We start from the raw sequence: 24638 nt of genomic DNA on the forward strand, positions 1-24638 counted from the left end.
TGGTGTTTTGTTGCAGGGTGCGTGGTAGTGGGGAAGAGAGGCTGTTTTTATCTTGCTGGGAAAGAGAACACTGTCTAATTTTTACCTTTACCAGTTATTATATGCTGAAGTTCACAACAAGACCACATCATATAAAATCAAACCCAAAGCAGTAACCCAATAAACCCGCTCCCCCACATTCTAAAAGGGTGTTGGATGTCAATAAGATCAACCCAAGGTTTAAAAGGAATGTTTTTGCCTGGTGCCTAAATGAAGGCGCCAGGCAAACTTCCCTGGGGAGAGCGTTCCATAGGTGGGGAGTCACTGCAGAGAAGGCCCTGGAGCAGTAAGTTGGACTGCAACAAAATGCTGCAGCGCAGACTGCCCTTTGTAGAGCTGGGAGAAGTTTAGAAAAAAGAGCAATCAAACAATCCAGGGGATGGAGCAACTCCCCTTTGAGGAAAGTTTACAAAATTTGGAAAATTTGGAGCTTTTTAGTTGGGAGAAAAGGTGAGCAAGTGAGAACATAATAGAAATGCATAAAATTATGTATGGTGTAGAGGTTTTAATACAGTCACTTACGGCCCGTGGGCCAGATCCCGCCCGGCAATTGCAGAACCCACCGCTGTCTAACGGGTCTACATACATTTCCATCCTTTTCCCCCCTCCTCCTCCACTCTCCCACTGCGTGCGGGGACCGGAACCGATGTCAAGAGCCTAGGTGTCACCTAGTCCAACCCCCTACAATGCAGGATTCATAGCTAGATCAACAGATGGCTATCCAACCTCTGTTTAAAAAGCTCCAGTGAAGGAAATCCCACTACCTTCCAAGGTATCTCTTTCCACTGGCTGACCACTGTGAGAACATAAGGCTGGACTTGTGCGTGGGTGGTACTGTTTTAGCTGCGTGCGCAACCTGAACATCAGCAATAGAAGGAGTGATAAAAATACAGCTGATATTCCCCATGCATACACACATTCTATAAGAATAATTTAGTATTTATTTATACCTCGCCCATCTGGTTGGATTTCCCTAGCCACTCTGGGCAGCTCCCAACAGAATATTAAAAACACAATAAAAGATCAAACATTTAAAGACTTCCCTAAACAGGGCTGCCTTGACATCTGATGGGAGGGCATTCCACAGGGCGGGCGCCACTACCAAGAAGGTCCTCTGCTTTGGTTCCCTGTAACCTCACTTCTCGCAGGGAGGGAACCGCCAGAAGGCCTTCGGAGCTGGACCTCAGTGTCTGGGCTGAACGATGGGAATGGAGACACTCCGCCAGGTATTATACGTTAATAATACCTCCAGGTTATCAATATTTGGCTATGTCTTAAAGGACTTTGTTTGGAACAGGAGCCCAATACCTCTGGAAAGATGCCTCTCTCAGCTGCCATCACCATGTGTTTCGTGCTTCCTCGCTTTCCTTAAAGTACAAATCACAAATAGTCACGTGACAAATTCTTTTAAGTGCAGAACCTTCACAGCTGCCAAGGAGCACATCACAAAACAGAAAAAGGAAGAAAGGCTATAATTTCACCTCCTTTCGTTTTATTATTGTTTGACCTTCAGTTCTTTGTTGCCTTTGGATCGCCTCTGCAACTAGATATAGTCTTTTTCACTGTTTATACTTTTCACGCAAGAAACAGCTTTTTGCTGCCAAGGAAGGAAGTCTTATCATTTTATTTTTTGCTCGCAATTGTCTTAAGAATAGCATTTTAAAAATATGTGTGCTGTTAAACACACACACATATGGGAGAAAGATAAAAATTCCAGCCCATTACCCTTTTAGTAGAAGTTCTTGTCATTTTTTGGTCATTCTCAGAGAAATGACACAAATAACTCAGACTGTTCTTCACAAGTCGGCCAATGTTTAAATTAGTGCAGTATTGCATTTACAGTATAGGTATTTCCTTCCCCTCCAGATGGATGCTATCATAATTCAGAAAGCTATGCAACATAAATACATCTATTTTCCCCATAATATGGACAGAAGGACACAACACCTGTAGTTTAATGGGCACATTACAGGTGTTTCCAAACCTCTGAGTGACTTTCATTGGAAGCTACCAGGCATTCTTTAGCTTCAAGACTTGAGGGTTCAGAAATGGATCAACGGGAGCCAACAAGGCTTCCTGCCATTCTCCACAGCCTCCAAAGATTTCTCCCCAAAATCCAGGTGAAAAAGGAACGACCCCCTTACCTCTGCTGGACCTGGGAACACCCCCTTTAGTGAAGGCTTCTATCTTAATTTCCTACCGATAACATATTTGCTCGTTTAGTATACTTTTTAAAGAAACGACATGTTCTCAGCAACTGTGGTTAATGCAAAATGATTTCACCAAGCCCCACCTCTGTGACTTCACCAGGTGTGGGTCTCAAGTCTCAAGTTTGGGCCCTGAAATCTCCTGACCTGGCAACCAAACTTGTGGTAAACATTTAGACTGGAAGCTGTTCGGGACAGGCATCCACATTTTCCCCTTGAGTTACTCCGTAAAGCACTACATATACCCTTCTGGGCTACATAATTTATTTCACAATCAGTACTATTTGACTTGAAATGCGGGAATAAGAAACAAAAACAGCTGCATTTAGTAAAAAAAAAACCAAAATATAGAACCCTTCTTCATCAACTCACCTCGGAAATTCCTTTCCCTGTTGGGGAAAAAAAGACCTTAAAAATACAATTTATACAGAATCAAAAGGTGAACTACATCAGTAAGTTCTAGATCCTTTTTATTTTATTTTAACCAGTCTTTGGAAAGCAGGATACAAGCCAAATCTCAGCCATTGTATGTGGGGGAGTGTTGATACTGCAACTATCCACATCTGTTAAAGGACGTTAGCAGACCCTGGTTTTTATAGAACTGTTGCAAATAGCTTCCAAGAAACTGTTTTCTTTCCTTTTTTCCAAAAAGGAAATCTTGTTCCTATGCCTCATATCATAGTAACACGTTATGGTTAGCAACATTTTTAAGTGGGGGATGTGGGGGGGGATTGTTTGACATTGAAAAAAAATTAGGGTCAGTACAAAATTCAAAACTCCCCAGACATAAAGCAGCCCTTGTCTTACTTCTCATCTAAACACACTGATCCAAAATAACACCTGGCCACTGATGACTTTTAGAGAGCTAAACCAGAGCCGGACTTGTTTTATTCCATCCCGACACCAGCAAAGCCTCAATGACAAATCTCTCTGAATGTCAGGTTTTAAAATATTTTGCATGCCTGAGGCCAGATATGGAAAGGCCTCAAACACCCAAAATACACACAGAGCCCTTTTATAAATAAGAAACATTTTATCTTGCTTTGCTTTATTCCGGCTTGCTAATTCTTCCTATCACTAGGCTGCCATTCAAAAGAAACCCAAATCTAGATCCTACCCGGGTTATTTTTTTTGTAATAGAAACGCAAGCTGCTTTCTCTGAAATGATGTTCCTCCAGGAGAGAACTGGGGAATTATAGAGCCAGAGGCCAGGCAAGGTGGAGCTGTTTCACTAATCCCTGCATTACCAAGGCTGCTGATTGGAAGAGGCCATTCTAGACACTAGTTGCCCACAGCATCCCAGGTGATACTAGAGAAACCACTAGATCCAGCAAAGGGGAACAAAGAACTTGCACATTTGCTGGGTTACAAATATATGAACAGTCTTGTGGGTCAGACCAAAAACTCATCTAGTCCAGAATCCACAATAGCCAGCAAGCAGATTCTGAGGTTGCGCGACTCTTTCCCACTAACCTGGGATGGGATATAAAAGTAATTTTTTAAAAAATAAAAACCAAACAGGAGCATTTTCCTAAATAGGGTGCCATAATTATGAAATGTTCTCTCAAACAGAGACCCAAATGGCACCCACTGGCACCCTGGTGAAGACATTTTTATTATTTCAGACATCTAATGGCCTGTATTTTAAATATAGGAAGGAGAGTGGATTTAATGGATAATTGTGTTCTTCATTGATTTTAAATAACAGAAAATAAAGGTAACATTTATTTCTACTGCGTTTATTTATATTGTGTCCTGAGCAGAGATCCAACAGAGATCCATGGCCTTCCCTGCCATGGGGGCGCATTGAGGAGGGGAAGCATTGCCTCAGAGGCGCGTCTCGCAATACAACGAAACTGGTTCTGCTCCCCCTAAATCCACCTCTTTCTCTCCCATCTTGTTGCCATGTGCTCAGGCCTCTTCAAAATTCGAAGTCTAGGCCAGGGAGGGGGGGGGTATAAATATAATTTATTATTGTTGTTGTTGTTGTTATTGGACATATCTTTAACAACAACGAGGCAATATGTTTTGCCTATCCTTTGTTCTCTTCCTTTAACACAGCAAGTGCTCCAAATTCTTTCATGGAAAACCTTTCACCCATCAGAGCCAACAAAGCAGGACAGATTAGGGTGTGTTTTTTTTACAAAAAGCAACAAATAAAGACCAAAAATAATAATAATTCTCTCTCGTGTGCGGACAAGCGAAAGTTGCAAGAAATGAATTCACAGTGGTACCTCGGGTTAAGAACTTAATTCATTCCGGAGGTCCGTTCTTAACCTGAAACTGTTCTTAACCTGAGACATCACTTTAGCTAATGGGGCCTCCCGCTGCCACCACTGGCCAATTCCTGTCCTCATCCTGAAGCAAAGTTCTTAACCCGAGGTACTATTTCTGGGTTAGCGGAGTCTGTAACCTGAAGCGTCTGCAACCTGAGGTACCACTGTAGTTTGCTTTGGCCTGCAGGGATTCACAGCTGGTTGCTGGGGCCTGGCACACTTTTTGGCCCACAAGGTTAGACATCTGACACGATTGCGCCATTAACCGAGCTGAGCTTAGTTCCAGCCATCCCCACCCCCACCACTAGCTTTGGGCAAGGAGGTCCTTTTTACTTTCCCTCCCAGCCTTTGCAATATGATAATTATTCCTTAAAATACATGCCCCCTGTATTCCTCCCACTCCCCCCCCAAAAAATATAATAACATAGACTATTCCCAGCAAAGTGTCAGCAGCTGCAACAGCAAGACGTTTTCTGCTTGGTAAATGATAGTCTATTAAATAAGCAAACATCTCAGTGCTATTAGTAATCTTATTATTACCCACATTGTAAAAACCACAGTGTTTATGACAGTGCTGCTGTTTGGAGGAAACAAATGCTCCGCGCACCCAAGCAGGTAGACTGGCCTATATTTTTTATATATAAACACACTTGCAGTACAAGCTGCAGAGAAGAGAAAGCAGCTGGAAGAATATAGCTACAGAGAAATAGCTCTCAAGGGTCTCGCTTGTTGATTTGTTTATAGATGGAATAAGATTTTTTAAAAAAAAATATCACACAAAATATACCTCTACTCAAAGTATTAAAATGTTGCCATGGCACAGGGTTCTCTGCTTACGGATATTGAGGCTGAGGAGCAGTCGGTAGAGAGGAGCAATGTGTAAAGGGAAGGGAATACTGTACGACTATTTTGTGCACATGGGCATACACAAAGTGAAAAGATGGGCCAAGTGGGATTTAGGAAAACAGGGGTCTTTATGAATCGCAGGAAGGCAGGGCATGTGGAGCCCACCATGCTCTGGGGAGCTCTGCCCACTTCCCCAACTGATCAGTTCAGTCATCAGCTGGGCAGCGGGGAGAAGATAACTCTTCCTGCCGCTGCTATTAAAGCATTCTCCATCCTGCAGTAATGATACATCCCAGATCATTGTCTCCACGCCACTGATAGCAGCAAAGGGGCAGCAGTCTTTGGCAGCTTGGGATTTGCTGGGAGGGAAGGCTAAGGCACACACACAGAGACAGAGAGAGCAATCCAGATGCTGTTCGTGTGTGTGTGTGTGTGTGTGTGTTTGAACAAAAAAATATTTGTACTGAATGTGTGTTCCTCACTGCGCCCAGCACCAGCTATGCAGCCCTTGAACGCCCACCCAATGCCATATCAAGGGCAAACAGGTTGCCTACCCCGTTATAAAGAAAGGAACCTTTTAACAAGCATTGAAAAGGAGGAGTCCAGTTTCTTTCAGTGCCACTAGTTCTGTAACAGCTTCGGCTCCACAGCTTTGTTGCAAGCAAAAGAGAGGAGTATAATGAAACAGGTATTCCTAGCTTGACGTAGCTGCTTGTCTCCTACGTAGCAAGCACTAACTGTTGATTGGAATCCAAACCACAGAATCTGTAAAGCCTCGGACTAGGTTAGCCATTGTTTTGACCAGGGCTCACAATACAACAGAGCCAGAGGTGTGGTGAAGTGGATCTGGCCAGTAGGTAAGATCAGTATCTTCCACATCCATCATGGGCCAAGTTTGACAAGTGGGCAGAGCTGCCCACCTGTCAGTCAACTGGCATCAGGCAACTTTTTTTTTTTTTGCTGGCATGGTTTGAAGCCACGTGTGGGGAAAGGCACAATCTGCAAAGCATCAAAAATACACTGGTAGTTGAGTCTTGTGAAGCACTGAGCAATGAGCACGGGGCTTTGAAAGGCCTGGTGATCACTGGCGGAGGAAGGGGGTGGGGGGGGTGATCCACCCCGGGTGCCATCTCTGAGAGGGGTGACAAAGAGGCACCCCGCAGGGGTTTCGCCCCACCACCCCAAGGCACAGCGGCGCAAGCCACTGCCATCGCTCCGCCGCAGCCGCATGCGGAGGATTGCACCACTGCCGCTGCATCCGCGAGCAGAGAATCGCGGCGCAGCACGTCGAGGATCGTCCCACCCCCTGCGCAGATTGCCCCCCCCCGGTACACTGCATGGCCGCCGCTCCAGCCGCCCATGCAGCTTACTCCGCCACTGCTGGTGATCAACTGATCTCAGATTTCTAAATGTACTCCTGGCTGGGCAGCCCTTGTCTAATCTAACCCAGAGTCTTAGGCAAAGGTGTTTCCCACGTTCTTATTTTTGGTCCTTTTAACTGCAGACTCCAGAGACTGCACCTGGGGCATTCTGTTTGCAAAGCATTTGCTCTACCCCTGATCTGTGGTCCTTCCCTCCAGTCATTCAATGTTGTGAGAAGACTGGCGATAAGGCGGGTGTTGTTTATTGCCTTTTGCAAAAACAGAGAAAAGCCCCTTTTGTGTTTCCCCAGCCCTCTCCTCCAGCCCTGTGCTCCTATGAAAACTGGCAATTTACCGCACATATTCTATCTTCCTATGCAGGAGGAGGACTATAAACTTCCTTTTTATAAAAAGGAGAGATTGGGGGTAGGGGTCCCTAAGTTCTGTACGCAAACAGCTCAGACATGATAGCACAGCATGCTGCTCATTGTGCAGGGAGGAATGTTATCTATGCAGTGATGCAAAATGTTTTGTTACCTGCATTAGCCCAAGCTAGTAAACTTTGTTTTTTTGTTTTTGCGAGTCCTTGGCACATCAAGGGAGCAGAGTCATTCTACAACAAAGGAACCATTTGTGCTAATCCCCCCAAAAGTATGGAGAGACATCTCACCATTGCCCATCGTTTGTTTTTCAACTGGGAAGCAGCAGCAGGTCAAGTGTCCTGTGTGATGTCTACATTCTGGACTTATTATCTCCAAATAAAGGTTTGGGGGGGGCAGAGAAAGAATCAGATAAGAGAATGGAGTCTGATCCTACCTTTGCCATGAATTATTATGCCAGAGTCAGTATGTGGACTTAAAAGAAGAGTGGAAAATGATGAGGGTAGCTATACACCCAAGATGACTGTGAGATAACAACAACTCCAGCCAAGCGCCTAAGTGCCTGTTTCAGAATTCTGAAACGACACCGTTTGAAGTGTGTCCCCCACATTTATATACAGACACCTACCTCTCCATTTCCACATTTCCAACATTCGGGTTTGTTTAGACAAGGCAGTGAAGATCCACTTTGAACAAAGATGTCTGAAAGCTTGACAGCTTCTTCATAATGCCAGGCTTCTGGTACATTAAACTTCTAAAAGATGGTTAAGTTCCTACATTCATTTTATCAACACTTTCACAGACAGCAAAAAGGAAAGCCACAAAAGGAATATGCACATCCATAGCCAGGCATGGAAGACTCGACTCAATATGCAACTGGAGATAAAAAAAAAAATTATTATAATAATACTTTGCATGATGAACCACAGCATCTGCCATCCAAAGATACTAAGTTTTGCAAACCCCACACTTACTCTCTCTTTAAAGCCTCATTAAAGCCGCAAACCGTCTCACCGGATGTCACCATTATCCCTGTATTCCAGTTGGAAGATGGGTCACCAAACCACCTCCAATTAGCTTACCCTTTGGGGGGGGGGGTAAAAGCGAAATCAGCTCTGGTCTAAATTTGAGAAACGTGGAATCATTTGCTCCTTGATGCATTAGTTGGCTGCTCCACATATCTCTAAAACCACAACAAGGTCAGACAATTTGTCCCTCTCCACAATTCACCAGGCAGGCAGGTTTCTCGAAAAAGACTCAACATGATCTGAATTTAGCAAAAGGGAACCAACGACGAAAAGCATCTGTCCAAGCGCACTGCAGTAGGCACGTGCGCTAGTGCTGGGTATAATAGTAGGGCTAAAGTAGCATGCACCTATTTCATACAGGTATGAAGCTCCAGCATTATGAAGGCATGGAATCATGAGACTAGCAGCTTATCATAGCTAAAAGCAGATCGGAACTGAGAAGCAAAGCAAGGCGCCATGGAGTATGCTTGAGCAAGAGATAAAGTTGGTGACCACAAGGTTTTTTGGTAAGGGCAGTGTGACAAATATCTAAATAAGGAAATGAAGGACAGGAGATGGTGCAAGAGGACAAAATTTGCTGATCGCCTGGAACTGCAAGATAAGGAAGTGGGCGAGATGTTATCGCCCAAGGAGCAGACAAAGATCTTTGGAGCTAATCAGAAAAAGACGCCCCAAGTTGGATGGAGACGGGGAAAGGGGATTAAAGGCTATGGTCAAACAGACAAGTTACAAGTAGAGAAAGACGGGTAAGTTAGTCCCTCCATTCCAGGTCTAACCAAGTGCAGGAAAGAAGCAAGAAGGATCTGGTCTATTGTGTTATAGCTATAACTTAATAAAACTTTTAAATCACTTTAACTTCTCTGATCTATCACTGCTTGGGTTCAGAAGGCGAGGTATGCATCTTCAAGCACTGTTGTAGGATCCCTACTCATACCTCATGAAATAAAATCCTTACGCAACTCCCAGATCAGAGTCAAAACCTCCCAAGCAATTCTGTGGGCAAAAGTACCATTTAAGAAGGGTCTTGCACCCCCCACCTCTGACTCCATAGCTGAAACCATGTGGGATTTCATGACTATAAATCATCATGAGGAATAAAAAGTACTGTAAGCAACAAGCACTTTTAAAGATATTGGGGTTTTCTTTTGCAGTTTTAACCTTGAATAATATCCAAGAACAGATATTAAAACCTTGCTGAGCAACATCAACATCTGGGTGACCTTAATCCTGAAGTGAACCCCTATCTGCGGGGTGTCATATTTCTCTAGTGGCAAAATTAAGTGCAAGCCTGGAGATACATCCCAGAATCCTTTGCAACATCAGAGAGGGTGATGAACCTGTTGCTTTCCATGCTTTGTTGCTGGAGGCCGGTACACTTTGGCTGAGAAGATGCTACAGAACCCTTTACAACATTACAAGAAGTTCAAAAAATGTACCTCTGGAGGAGGACTATAATTATTTATTGAATTACCGTAATTAATAATTATTAATTATCTCACCCTTCCTCCAATGAGCTCAGAGTGGCACACATTGTTCTCACCCAGGCACCAGTTCTAGACTCATAAGAACCCTGTAAATTAAGCCGAGAGACGAGGTGACTGGCCCAAGGTCAGCCAGTGATTTTGACAGCCAAGCAGAGATTTGCCCTGAATTCCAGCCCTAGGAGCTTGTGCTGGATCCAGGAGGGAACAGGAAGGAGGGACTTAAGGAGTAGTCAAGTGAATGACTTTGGCAGCAGCCTGGTAGACAGCCATGAAAGAACCAAGATCAAGACCAGAAGACCTCTGTTAAGGATATGCTAGTTACATAACAGGTTAGTTACCCAGCTTCAGGTTTAGTTATAGAATCATAGATTTCTAGAGTTTCCAACCTCCTTACTGAAGTCCAACTTATGAAGAGTTGTTTTTGTATATAATTGCTAGAACTCTTGTTTTAATGTTGGGTTATTTAGAGTTTTTTATATTATTGCTGTTTTAATTTGATTTTACTAGCTCTACATGTGAAGGATGGGCTTATAATTTGAGTCAATCCTGTCAGCCAAGAGAACACTGCAGCGGTCTAAACAAGAGATGACCAGAGCTTGGACAGAGTTTTTGCAGATGTATATCTACAAACCCAAAGCCCTGACTGGGTTGTAACTTCAGGTGACACCAATCTGTTATGAAGCAAACTAAATGCAAAATAAAGGTGAGGAGATCACCCAGGAATGCAAAGGACCAATTTTATTGTCCTTTCTTAAAACCCAGCATACAAATGTCCTCAGGAACATTTGATTAAATGTGGCAATATTGATACTCAGTCAAATTTTTATTGTTTGTATCCAACGACCATTACGATATCAAAACACCTACACATGATGATGTTCATTGCTTAATTGCCAGAATAATAATTTTAGAATGCCTCAGGTTTTCTCCTGATAGCCACCTGAAGCAGCCATTCCAGCACTTTTGCATTTTCTTTGTGCACTTGCAATAAGCATAGTCCTTTATTCCATTGGATTATTTCCCCCCTCCCTCTTTTTGACATATGTACAGACCTAATTCGTTCAATCTTTCCTTTATGCAGGTGCAACACTCTACCAGCAGCAATAGGTGAAGGGCTGCAGCCCAATGGAAGAGCATCTCTTCTGCATGCAGAATGTCCCAGGTTCCATTTCTGGCATTTCCAGGTAGGGCTAAGAAAAGACCTGAAAACTACGGAGAGCCAATGCAAAACTAGAGGTATCTGGCTTAGTATAAAGGAGCTTCCTGCATTCTGCTTTGATTTTGGAACCACAAATAATATGTAAGAAGTCCTCAAAACCCATGTTTGCAGCCATGGTGGTGGAGTAACATGGTTAATCCTTTCCTTCATACTATTTCTCCCCTGCCCAGATCAACCTTGCTCCATATACCCTCACCAAAGTCATTTGCTCCACAGTGGTTATTCACAGGTACCTATTTGAGTTAGCCACCAACCTAGACAGGGTATTAGACAAATTCACAGAGAATAAGACTATCAATGGTTACTAGACATAAGAAGAGCCCTGATGAATCAGACCAAAAGCCCATCTAGTCCAGCATTCCATTCTCACAGTGGCCAATCAGATGCCCAGAAGCAAGATATGAATGCAATAGCACTCTTCCATTCATAAACCCTAGCAAACAGTATACAGAAGCATAGTTCCATTGATACTGGAAGTAGTACATAATCATAGCAGCCATTGGCGAAGTCAATTCTGGCCATGTAGAATCTATGTTCCTGTCTTGCTTGTGGTCTTCTGGTTGGCCATGGTGGAAAACGAAATGGTGGGAAAGATAGGCCTGCTGCTCTGACCAAGCAGGGTTCTCCTCCTTATGTTCTCATGGTACCTGCATGTTTTTGCCTACAGGATAAATAACAGCAGGGGTGTGTGAGTTTTTAATTTACTACTATGGGCACAGTCCAATTTCATATTCAATAAAAACCATGGGAGATTCAGATCACAGATCCTGAATTTGCAACCAGACCTTTGATAAACATTTCCATAGGGTGAACCATCTCATACTAGAATATAATCATTAAAGGAGACTACATTGTGTAGGATAAACGAAGGATTACTGCGTCTGACACAGTGCACATAGCAGCACCATGATCACACCCATATATAGGGATGGGCAAATCGGTCAATTTCAGTTTCTTGTTTTTCTTAATCTTAAATTCAGTTCTGCACATTTCCACATCAGTTTGAGATTTTATTTTATTTTTAAAGCCCTTCAGAAAATTCACCAGCATTTTAAGGTCCATTTCTCCAAATGTATACAATATATATATATATATATATATATATATATATATATATATATAAGCACATACATACACATTTTTGCAAAGCAATTTTCCCTAAAGTAAAGCATTTCTGTACGCTATATTCATCAATGCATGCATTTTTATGCACACTTTACTCCAGCATATGTGTTTTTATACGTGTTACTTGGCCGGAAAACTGCATTGCTATATTTGGAGAAGGGCAAATTTCAAAGGACTGCTGTGTTTCAGTTCTGATATTATTTCAGAAAGTATGAATTAGGCAATTTCACCTTTAAGTGCAAACTCAAATAAAATTTCTCCCCCATGGCTAAATCTACAGAGAGTCTGCCTTTGTTTCAGCATATTAGTTCCATACAACCTTATGGAAAGTTTGTCCTGGATAACTTTTTACTGCCAAGGGGATTCTAGCCCTGGAACACATCCTTACTTAAGAGCTGATTACCTATAAGAGTCTCATTACAATTTTATCCAGGAACAAAATATAATAAACTTCTATGGAAATTCTTTAGGGGAAGAAAAACCGATCTATATCCTTTAATTAAAAGGTGTTTTAATTACCCAATTTAAACAAATATTTGGAGCTTTGTTCTCTGTTAGCTACAGTGTGTGTTTCCAATACATTTTTTAGAGCTGTCAGCCAGTTGAACATTTAAATCAATCAGCCTTCTTGTTATCAATCTATTAATTGATGTCAATATTACAGCACATCAAGGTATTTAATTACACCAACAGTTTCTCTCAGTGAATAATACATAACACCTTATGGAAATGCTCTTAGTGTAACTTAACTCAACAGATATACAGGTGGTGTACAACACCAGGGGATTAAAGAAGGGGAGCCCAGTTAAAATGCAACAGTGAATTTTTAAAACAAGGAATCAATCATTTTTGTCAATTAATTCTTGCAACCATACATTTACTGTAGGAATTGCCATCTTCAAAGAAAGGAAAATTCTGGCTACGGTCTGGCTCAGTTATGCATGTGCTAAGTCCCACCGAAGACTGTTCAAACTCCCAAACAAAACTGGTCTTTGGGACAGCAACTTTAACCCAGAAATCGCTGAATACTGAACTCGCGCTGCCTAAAAATGTATTCATACCAGACTTCCACTGAGCATTTAATGCACCCACTTACCAGCCCAAGAGGATCAAGAGAACTGCCAGAAAGGTCACCGACAGTGCTGTACCATTTATTTCCACAAAGCCGAAACCACAGTCAGCCATTAGTCCCATTTTCATCTACAGCAGCAGTAAACTGGTAGAGCAGGCAAAAGAAGGGAAGTCTCAGTTTGGGTGATAAGAGCCGTCCAACTCTTATACAGATGATAATCTGCAACAAAAGAGGAACCAAGAACGTCAGTTTGACGCAGTCTAACTCCAAACCAAAAACGCCAACTTTTCCTGTTCTTGCTGCCTAACAGATGCAGAATTGAGAGTTTCCTGCATCAATAGGCCCAAGCGACTCCTTTCCCCACCCCACCCCCTTTAATGACTGCAGCATCAATAAATATTTACATAGTTGCTGCCTGAGATATCAGAGCTGGCCCACAGGTTTTGCAGCAAGGGATGAATAAAAGATAAGAACGAGCTCGCCTCTCTTGTGACCTATAGATTTAAAAGCCCGGAGGGCAGTAGGTGAGAAATCGATGGAACTTCTTTATCACTTTTTAATAGAAAATATCCTAGACAATACGAAGATTTTGGGATGGCTCTGCTGATTAATAGGAACGATGTTCGACAGACAGCTCTGGAAATGTGCTACTCAAAGATTAAGACTCAGGCAGTGGGAGGGCAAGTTTCCTTCTTCGCAGAACTGCTAATATGTGTTAGTAAGGTTCACCTCTGGAAGCAAAGGGAGAATCAGTCTCCATGGCAATGCAATCCTTAGCATTCGACTGGGAGCCTAGTGAAGATATGAGGGGGCCTTGCATTAAGTCCCATAGACATTTGGTTGGCCACTATGAGAACAGGATGCTAGACTAGGCTGGGCCTGATCCAGCAGGCTCTTCTTATAAATATAAGACTGTTGATCCATCAAAGTCAGTGCTGCCTACTTTGACTGGCAGAAGGCCTCTGCCAACAAGGCCCTCCCCTATGGATGTAGCCAAGGGGGCAGCTGCCCCCCATAGATCAAGTAAAACAATATCAAGTAAAACAATACTTAACTGACCCATCACGTCGGTTCTCCCCCCCAACAAAAGTCCTTCCTAGGGTTGCCAGACTCAATAGAGGACAGGACTTCTGTGCCTTTAATTGCCCTGCTCTCTTTTGAGTCTGGAAACCTTAAAGAGAAACCAGCAGACCCTTTGTTTAATTTCCAAGCAGTGAGCCACACCTGACCCCCAACTCCATAAAACTTTCCCAAATGTTCTAGTTAGGTCTGCAACTGCGGCCACCTTTGATCTCTATCCCCCCTCAGGCAGGAGGGGATCCAAGTTATCTTACAAGCAGGGTGAAAGTACCTAAACGCCAGCTGAAATTCCCTCTTCATTGCAACAGCTTCCTGATTCCTTTGAAAGACCTACCTGTTCACCTAAACCATTTTCATATATTTTATTACTCAGCTATTGTGAGTGGTGGTTTTTACTGACTTGTTTATGGTGCTGTACTGGGGATGGTTGTTTCGAGTTTGAGACGTCCTTATTTTTGTAATGTACTGTAAATTTGGGGGTTTGATGGATTTTTGTTCTGATGTTTTCCAGCACTTGACCCTAAGATGATAGATGATAGATGATAGAGATAGAGATAGAGTGGTGCCTCGCTAGACGAATTTAATTCGTTCCACAGGTCTTTTCTTATAACGAAAATTCGTCTAGCGAATCCTATAGGAATGCATTGATATTTTTTTTTGGATTTTTTTTGCCCATAGGAACACATTAATTGAATTTCAATGCATTCCTATGGGAAACCATGATTCGCTAGACAAATTTTTCATAAAACGAATTCGCCTAGCAAGGCAACCACTCAAAAAATCCTTTCGTTAAGCGGAAATTTCGTTAAGCAGGGCATTCGTTAAGCGAGGCACCACTGTAGAGAGGTAGAGAGGTAGATAGATTAGATAGATAGATAGATAGATAGATAGATAGATAGGATAGATATCTTTCTTTCTATCTATCTATCTATCTAATCTTAAAAATGAAGGGCTGCAGATAAACATTATTTAAACACTATTTAAAATCAATACAAGGACCAATCTATAAGTGTTGTTCGTTGTCGGAAAGCAACTTAATTTCCATTTTGAAAATAGCAGCTGCATAGGTGAGCAGAATCAGGACTGCGGCACATGGGAAGGAGACTTAACCCTTTCCCCTCCGCCGCTACAGTAATGATAAAATTCACGGAGGCTTCCGGTTTTTCTCGCGCCCTGAATCGGAAGCACTTTGTGGGAGCTCCGCAAAGTGGCTGCCTAAGGGGGTCTTTTGGGGCAACGCAGAGGCTTGGCGACCCCTAAAAATCCTGGGGTGAACCAGGACAACACTGCCTGCAGCGCTGGAAAGGGGACCACCGGAGTCTACATCTCTTGCGAGGTGAGACAACGGGGGGACCCAAGGCGCAAGGCGGAGAATGACCTGAGGCAAGCAAAGCTTGTAAATCCGAAGGGGATAAAGTGGGGGGACATCCAATATTTTATCCCAAAGAACAAGGGGAGAGTCCAAAAGAGGATAAGAAATTAAAGGGGACTAAGAGATAAAACACCAAGGGAAAAGCTGGCGCTAACAGATACAGCAGTAGCGACAGCAACATCAAGATTTGAAAAGATAATAACTAAAGTTAGAAAGAAAAAAATCTATTTAATGTATGATTATCTACTAGAGTGGGAGACGATAGAGGAACAAACTAAAGTCTCAATGATCAAATGGGCTCAGGATCTTGGACACAATATTGATATAGAACAATGGGAGAGATTGTGGGTTGAAGACCTAAAATTTACAGCATGTTATAACTTAAGAGAGAACTGTATGAAAATGATATACCGCTGGCACTTAACACCATGCAAGCTGGCTAAAATGAATAGGGGAATAAGCCCGAGGTGTTGGAGGTGCAAAAAAGAGGAAGGTACATATTTCCACATGTGGTGGTCTTGCCAAAATATAAAAGAATATTGGAATGAAATATATGAGGAGCTAAAGAAAATATTTAAATTGACATTTAAAAAGACACCTGAGATTTTCCTTCTAAATATACTACCATCTGAAATAAGAAAGGAAATAAGATCTTTATTTCTGTATGGAGTGACTGCTGCCAGAATATTGGTGGCAAAAAAATTGAAAAGCGAGACGCTACCTACAATAACGGATTGGCAAGTACAAATGTTAAATTACATACAAATGGCTAAGCTGACTGATTCAATAAGAGATCTATCTATGCAAAAAGTAACAAAAGAGTGGAGTATATACAAAAACTATCTCAAAGTGCATTATCCAAATAATTCTCTACTCGCGGATATCGAATGATGTTTGAAAATATTAGGAATGATTAAAGTGGAGTTGAAGAGGAAAAAAAGGGGGGAGATACTATTAGTAAAAACCTGTGAAATACAAGATATATAAAAATGTATAATAAGAGGGACGGGAAGTATCTGTGTTTAAATGTTAAATGTAATGGTTGTGTTTATTCTTGACGTATTTTTTTCTTTTTCTTTTTGTATTGGTATTTAAATATTATCTATATATAAAAAAAGATAAAATTCACTCCCACCTTCTCCAAACTGCTACCCGTCTTGACAGAAAAGCTTCCCTAAGTGCCAACAGAAGATTATCTCTCAGGGAAAAACAGCAGCTATGGGGAGTGAGAATATGATTTTCTCCCAGGGCTGAGCAACTCTACAGCCTCAATTCTGCTTCCCCCACATTCACAGTGGCATTCAAGTATATATTATGCCACTTTCCACTGCATTTCCCGTCACTTTGCTTCTGGCAAGAAATCTGACGAGACGAGGGGAGAAGTGGGTTTGTTCTGCAAGAGCACCAAAGCCGCTTTCAGTGTGCCACTTCTATTTGCCTGCTTGCGACTGAATCACACTCCAAAAAAACAGACAGTCTAGAAGCACCCTAAGACATTTTACCCACAGAGGGAGCCCATAGCAGATGACTTTTCCAGTTTCTCCCTTCTCTGACAGGGCAATGCTCATGCATGTAGACTTCAGCAGCCATGCACCAAGACAAATTAGTTGCAGTAATACCTGCAACCCATTCCAGATCTGAGGAGAGAGATCTCTAGTCACTGTACGAATTCACCAATAACCTTCTTCCAACATAGCACATTGTTTCCGCAAAATCCTACTAGTTGTCACAGGTTGCTTGAAAGCTGGAACGTAAAACTAGATATCCAGCCTCTGGAACAAGCCCAAGTCTAGTGATGGTGTCTTTTTAAAAAGAATTAAACACACAAAGACAAAGTTTTTTTGCAGTTTGGCCATATTTCTTGAGAATTAGATGTCTGTGTTTTCCTCGAGCAGCTCTGAGAAATGGGCACTCAACATTCCCAGAACTATAAAAGAACAGAATATATAGTTTTTCCCAAGGGAACAGCTTTGATTTAACATTCGAGGCTTCTCTAATATCGGGCATTTTCTACTCTTATTGTAAAAAATAAAATTGCTAACAAAGTTTATTTCAAAGGTGACTTGGCGCTGCTATAACCACATCAGGTTATGTTCCCTGAGCTGTGTAACCAAATGAATGCCACCCCAGCATTCTCTAGAGACTACTAAAAGGGTTAACCAGTTCCCCAGCTTTGCACAGTAGTTCACAGAGACACCCTTACTTTATTGTATTAATAATGCTTCCAGATGCTAGTCAATCTGGATCAATACATGCTCTGCCACTTTACCGCTGTCCAGAAAGCAACTGCATTAAACTCGAACACAGGGAAATTACAGCAGACTATCCCTATCAGCAAGAAGGGAGTTTTCCTTCAGTCTTTACATTCACTGAGCCAGATGGATCAATGGCAGCATCCTATGATCTTGCATAGCAATGTACGGTTGCTAAGAAAGGTGAGCAGGAGCCTTGAGCTCTCAACAGTCAGCATCTGGGCTCCAGACTAAGCAAGCACAGGTCACAGTCTTCTTCACTATGGCGAGATGGAGTGGTTTAGTAGGAATAAGATGGATAGCTCCATTGGTTAGAGTGTGGTGCTGATAATGCCAAGGTTGAGGGTTCAATCCCTGTATGGAGCAGCCCCATATTCCTGCATTGCAGGGGGTTAGACTAGAAGATCCACATGGTCCCTTCCAATTGTATGATTCTATGAAGTATTTCTAAATTTGCTTCTACAGTGGTACCTCGCAAGACGAATGCCCTGCAAGACTAATTTTTCGCAAGACGAATGCGCCTTGCGATCTGATGGTGACTCGCAAGACGAATTCGTTTTGTGAAAAATTCGTCTTGCAAATCGCGGTTTCCCATAGGAATGCATTGAAAATTCATTAATGCGTTCCTATGGAGGAAAAAATAAATTTCAATGCATTCCTATGGGAAATTGCGATTTGCAAGATGAATTTTTTGCAAAATGATTTGACTCGCGGAACGAATTAAATTCGTCTTGCGAGGCACCACTGTATACATATAAATTAGCATGTATTAGCCTCTCTCCTTTTTTTTTACTATGCAGATGTAGTCGTTTTATGATCCAGAACCATTCATGTTAACACTACCTTTGGTATAAATGCTTATATTTTTATGTTTTCTCGGGATCATTTTATTTTGTATTTTAATGTCTGCATAAGAGGTTTTTATATTTTGTAAGCCACTTAGAAACCTATTTCAGCATTAAGTTGTATACAAAATAAAATAATAATAATAATACAAATCTTCATTAAAAATGTAACAGAAGGCTTCAAATGTCTCAGGGTAAAATGTCTATTTTGGGGGGCAGGGTCTTCAAAAACTATGCTATAATCCTTTTTGCATAAGGAGGACAGAACAGACATGTGAATGTGAGTTCTTCTGCAGCCAGTACTTGTTGGGGTGGGGGGGGAATCACTTAGGTCCCTGTTAAAGCATCTTTAAAGTGCATGGCTTCCTGCAAAGAATCCTGGGAACTGTAGCTTTGTGATGATGGGGAAACTACAGATCCCAGGATTCTTTGGGGGAAATCCATGACTGTTAAAAGTAGTATAATAGTGCTTTAAATGTATGGTGTGGAGGTAATCTCAGTGGTGTCAATGTAGGATTTTCTTCCAGTGCCAAAAGAGCCAGGGGTTTTCTAGTTTGGCCCTAAGGCAGCTCAATGCATGCCTTGGAGGAACGGCAGTAAGATACGGATGTGTGGCTGGGGAAACCCAGCCGGATGGGAGAGGTATAAATAATAAAATTATTATTAAGAAATAATCATACATTCACGGGTAGCCATGACTAAAGCCTCGTTGGCAGACAGTCGTAAGCGGTCCGTGAAATAGGGGGACTAGACTAGTATACCTTAAATGTTCCCCTGGCACCTCCTTCCCAAAGCTTGGGAAGCTTCTGCCCAGCTTAGGGAGGGTGATGTGATGCTCGTGTGCATGACATCCTGCACATGAGCATCGTGCCTCCCTCCCCAATTGCCTTCACAAGCTGGCACCTCTGGCCTTAACTGTTCCCCTATGTAAAATGTCACCACACACCATTGTTGGTCGAGATATTTCTGAGGATGTAAAATCCTCATACTGAGACTGTACTCCCCCATATCCACAAGGAGATCTGTTTGCATGCAAGAAAATAATAAAGTTGTTTACTTATTTCAAGCAAACAAGCTTCCCACCGAACACAGCCATTCAGCACCCCCTTCATGTGCTGGGCTCAAAAGAGTTTGAACAAGGGGACTGAAGGTAAATAGGAATGGCTGCATCAATGGGCTCCCTTAGATAAACTCCATAACTCCAATTAAATCTGTTGAAAAAATAGGTGTGCACTGAGATTACACTGTTGGCTGCCGCGTTGTAAAAGCAACACTGGCACCAACTCTCCTCCTTTGCCTCGACATCCATTGGAATAAGCCTGCATGTGAATTGCCCACCCAACCCCCGTAACATATTACAAATCAAGACTAGCACGCCGACACTTAAAGAGGATTGTAAACCTTGGAGAACACAGGTTTATAATGGAGCTAAAACACCAACGCACCTTTAACTATAGCAGCTCTGGGAGAGAAGATGTTGCCATAAACTCCGCCTCACTTTCCTAGCATATGCATTTACAATACATGAACGACGTATATCAGCTTCTCCCCTTCCAACATACAGAGGTCTTACATTTTCCTTTCCACCAGAGGAATGTAGTCTTATCAGCCTGTTTAAAAGGCGGAAGGAAAGGGCTCAAAGGAGAAAGAGCGGGGCAGAGGGAGAAGTAAGATATTGTTTTTGTGTTGCTGGAAATAACAATCCTGGCAAACAGACAGCAGTGCGCTAGTGAATGTCAAAACTGTTTGCATTATAATGATCTATTTCTATACAATCAACCGAAAGCCAGAAGTTCTGTGTTGTCTTCTTCCCATGCTACCAGCATGGATCCATGGACAAATGTTTACTTTAAACTATTCATTTTACAGTAAAATGCCCTAAAGTTCAAGGCAGGGTTGCAAAAGCCAACTCTCCAGCATGCACCCCAAACTGTCAGTCAAAGCGGATCTGGACAACAAAGGCTTCAACAAGACAAAATGAAAAAGCATGTTTGCAGAGAGAGCGCCCACCAACTTTTTGTTATTCAAAATTGCTGTTTGAATTTTTTTTTTCATCCAACAAAATATAGACCACCTCACTTAATGACACAAAATAGGGAGAAGTTTCTCTTCAGCCAGGCTCCAATGCAGGGCGTTAACTGAGCTGGGCGCTGAGGCACCAGCTTGTGCCACAGATTGCCCGGGGGGGGGGGGAGTTACACACATATGACATCATACATATGACATCATACATGTGACATGGAGACAAGCCGGGGCCTCCCCTGCCAGTACCAGCTACTGTAAATGGTGGTGGTGGTGGGGAATTCCAGGTGCCATTTTGGGGGTGCCTTGAATAAATAAATCAGATTGAGGCTGGGTTGTTTGAGTTCTGTGTGAGGGTTGGGGGGGGGAGAGGTTTCAAGCCCCTGGCTCCAGGGGTATTTTGGGGAGTGGGCAGGAGAAAGACAAGAGAGAGGGTGCCCAGACCTTCCCCTCTCCACATGTTCCCTCCCTAGAAAAGGAGGAGTTAAACCCTTGCTTCACTGTAGTCACAGCGAAAATCCACCCCCCTACAGCTCAGATTAAAACATTTAACTCCCGCAGGCTGCACAATTAATGTAACAAGTAGTTAGGTCCCATCACTCTAGCTGCTGCACTCTTTATGTTTCAAATATTAAATTGCAATGTAGTTCTTCGCTCATAAAACATTTACTGTTTCCACCACACCTCGAGGGGTATGATCAGGGCCACAGAGCTGTCGTTAAGTGTATACAATGAGAATCCCCTGCAGTCAACAAAAGAGCAAGTGTGGACAAGCTACGGCTGGTAATCAGGGTCTGTCCCTCATATGTTCCATTTTAATAAGGGAATGAATACATACATGAATGAAGAATACATTACAGTACCTGGTCACCAGGTGCAGAAGATACTACCCAGGGTACTGACTTAAAAGAACAAACCCTGCATTTATTTCACAGGTATACGGTAAATGTCATTGTCCCCAGTTGCATCCAAAAACCATGCAAACTCCACTTTAAAAAATGCCACTGGGATCAGCATCTGACGCACAGAGCTTAGGGTAGGTTCGCCTTTGTCCATTTAAAGGTGTGGCAGCGAGGACAAAGTGAATCAGCAGGTTTACTGCCACCATAAAACTTGGAGCACCAAGTCTGAACACATCGAGGTATCATGGAAATGGTGACCTTTGAAGACTCAGAAAGCTACACTTTACACACCGTGTCTAGAGTGTAATTCTAACCACCCTAGTTTGGGTCCTATTCTTTAATTTTCTCATATATATTTCTGTCTTGGTACTCTAGGAGAGAGGTTTATCATGCCAGTCTCCCTGAAGTGCTAGTTTTATCACATGCAGGAAATGGATCCAGGAAATATCACACCCTATTCACTTGCAGTCTGAAATGATAGTGTCCAGAATTCTAACTGCCGGCACAGGGGACCTATGAAGGCCTTCATTGGTGAAGCAGCCTCTAAGCTTTCCTAAAAAAAAAAGAGAAGTCAGTCTCTAGCCCTCTTAGAAAGAGAGTTACCGTATGATGCAAATGTGCACACCACTCCAAAAAGCCTGGTGAAACCCTGCTCTGGTATATGCAGAATAACTTTAATAAGCAGATTTCCGCATGAAACCACACTGCAGGGGAGCACTATGGCACGGCTCCTTAATCATTATGCAGCGTGCCGGAGTTCTCTTCAGCCACCAAAGGGCACTTTGACTTCACGGCAGTTGCCATTACAGCTGGGTCCGCCACTTACGTGAAAGTTCAGTTCCGGGGGGTCTGCATGCAAAAGCAAAATCATGAAAAGTCAGGAACCCCCTGAGCGTCCCAGAGCCCTCATGCTTCCTTGTCAGATCCTGCGTGCACAGGTAGGTTGTGTATAAATAGGGGGTGGGGGATAAATAAATGGAAAGCAGGGAGCAACAGGTAGCTATTGCTCGCCATTTACTTATTTATTCCCCCACCATCCTAAGATTGCATTTGTGTATGTAAAGTGACTAAGTTGTGGGCTCACTGTATTTAACAGGACTTCTTTCAGCAAAGAAATGGCCTAGCATCCAATGTATGCCTTTTTCTTTTCTGTTCATTCTTTTTTTGCACATGGATCAAACTAGCATATGTTTACGTTTGAAAATGCGAATGTGTTTCCCATATTATTTAGCTGTAATTCCTGCATGGGGGTGTGTGTGTGTTGGTTTTATTATTTTTATTTTTATTATGCTACTGCTGCTGCCACCTTAGCACTAATACTTTAGGATATCTGAGGCATTTTAGGCCGGTTTTGCCAACTTCTCACACAAATATTATTTTACGACCCTCTGGCGTTTTAATACCAAAACAATTAAGTTATCAGAGCAGTCAAATCTATTAGACACATTTTTTTAACGTAAGCAACACAACAATTCTTTTAAGCATTGCTGCTTTGGTTTCATAGATTGCTTTCCGCCAAACAAGCAAAAGTGGTTTCATAGATTGCTTTCCGCCAAACAAGCAGAAGTAACCATTATTCTCGGTTAATATTGTGTTAAATATCGGTTAAAAACGTGTCTCGCTCTCTAACCTTAAGACAAATGCTTGCTATGTTGCTGCAGCTGGTACTTTTCCTCATTTATGTATTAACTCGGCACTTGTGTCCTGTAGGTCAACTGGCCAGTGTCAGCCTTACTGCGAAACAGCCTTCCCCAACCTAGCACCTGCCAGATGTTTAGAACTTCAATTCCCATCAGCCTCAGCCAGCACAGCCATGTTGCTTGAGACTGATGGGATTCCTAGTCCAAAACATGTGGAGGCCATTATGCTAGGAAAAATGCTCTAAAACAGGGTTCCCCATCTGGTTTTGGACTACAGTTCTCATCACCCCTGACCACTGGTCCTGCTAGTTAGGGATGATGGGAGTTGTGGTCCAAAACCAGCTGCAGACCCTCTAAGCTTGGGGAACCCTGCTCTAAAGCAATGTGAATTCAGTGCATCATTGAAGTGAATTTGCTAACAAATGCTCCTGCCAGAAATCCTGAAAAGAGGCTGCCAGTCAAATCTAGGCAATACTGAACTGATAAATGGCTCTGTTGGCTTCCTTTCATTTGTGTGTTTGGTTTGGAAACATACCTGTGACACAAACCCAAATGATCAGCAAGTCTCGGACAGGCCTGTGCAAAAAAAAAAAAAAAAAAAAATCCTTCCAGTAGCAACCTCAGAGACCAACTAAGTTTGTTACTGATATGAGCTTTCTTGTGCATGCACACTTCTCCAGATACCCTGAAACAGAAGTCACCAGACCCTTATATATAGTGCAGACAGCTAATTTTTTTGATCCTGTAGGAAGTGCTTAGGAGTTGAGATCCATGACACGTCATAGTCTACCATCAGCCCATGCAGGTAACAGAGAGCTGCCAAAGCTCAGTATTGTTTACACTGATTGGCCATGGGTCTCCAAGGTTTCAGATAGGGATCTTTCCTAGCTCTGCCTAGAGATGCAAAGCATGACCTAGTCTACAAGTGAACAAAGACTCTTCCATTCCGGCAAGCGGAGGCTGGCCTGGCCACATTTACAGTCTTCCTGGGGGGGGGGGGACTGCTTTCCCCTGAAAGGCAACATGAGATGCAAGCAGAGGAGGAACTGAAGGCCAGAAGCAGACCTTCTGAACTTCCAGTTTTAGCTTCCCTGAAAGCAGAGCTTTAACCTCATAACCACCAGCTCACCCCTGTGAGCTGCCATTCTCTTGCTATCGCCCCGGTACGGAAGCCACTGCAGCACCAAAGATGACCTGAGAAAAGTTGAGCGCTGCTTGGCAGGAGCCCACCCTCGTGCCAACACCACTCCTCCAGAAAACAAGAGCATTAATTAAAAAAATAGATATTTTTGCCTGACGCAATTTCATAAAAATTGTGCTGTCATCTTGTCTGAGAGACAGCAAATGACCTGAAGTTGCCCTTCTTCCAAGGTTGCATGGATGAGTGAAGACTTGGACCCAGGTATTGAGGTCCTGGTTCAACCCTCAAAGGCTGCCCCTCAAGCTGCTCTTTCAGGCCCACAGCCTCCCCCCAGACCACACCCCTCA

The 24638-nt window shown here is 42.7% G+C and overlaps 1 protein-coding gene across 8 annotated transcripts in view; it reads right to left on the reverse strand.

The window, feature by feature from the left end:
- Window positions 1-24638, reverse strand: part of TBXAS1 (thromboxane A synthase 1) — a 254516-nt gene that overhangs the window by 209358 nt on the left and 20520 nt on the right. For 5 of the 8 annotated variants that reach the window (XM_088652216.1, XM_035128282.3, XM_088652215.1 and 2 more), the window contains one exon: window positions 13062-13256. The exons of 2 other annotated variants lie outside the window; for them this stretch is intronic. In XM_088652216.1, the coding sequence (XP_088508342.1) occupies window positions 13062-13165 (104 nt within the window). In that variant the 5' untranslated portion in view covers window positions 13166-13256. Of the gene's footprint in view, window positions 1-13061; window positions 13257-20031; window positions 20170-24638 lie in introns of those variants that run through there. One more of the 8 variants, XM_088652214.1, reaches the window with a different exon arrangement.

This window comes from Zootoca vivipara, chromosome 9 (genome assembly GCF_965207765.1).
Source record: "Zootoca vivipara chromosome 9, rZooViv2.hap1.1, whole genome shotgun sequence".
NCBI lineage: Eukaryota > Metazoa > Chordata > Lepidosauria > Squamata > Lacertidae > Zootoca > Zootoca vivipara.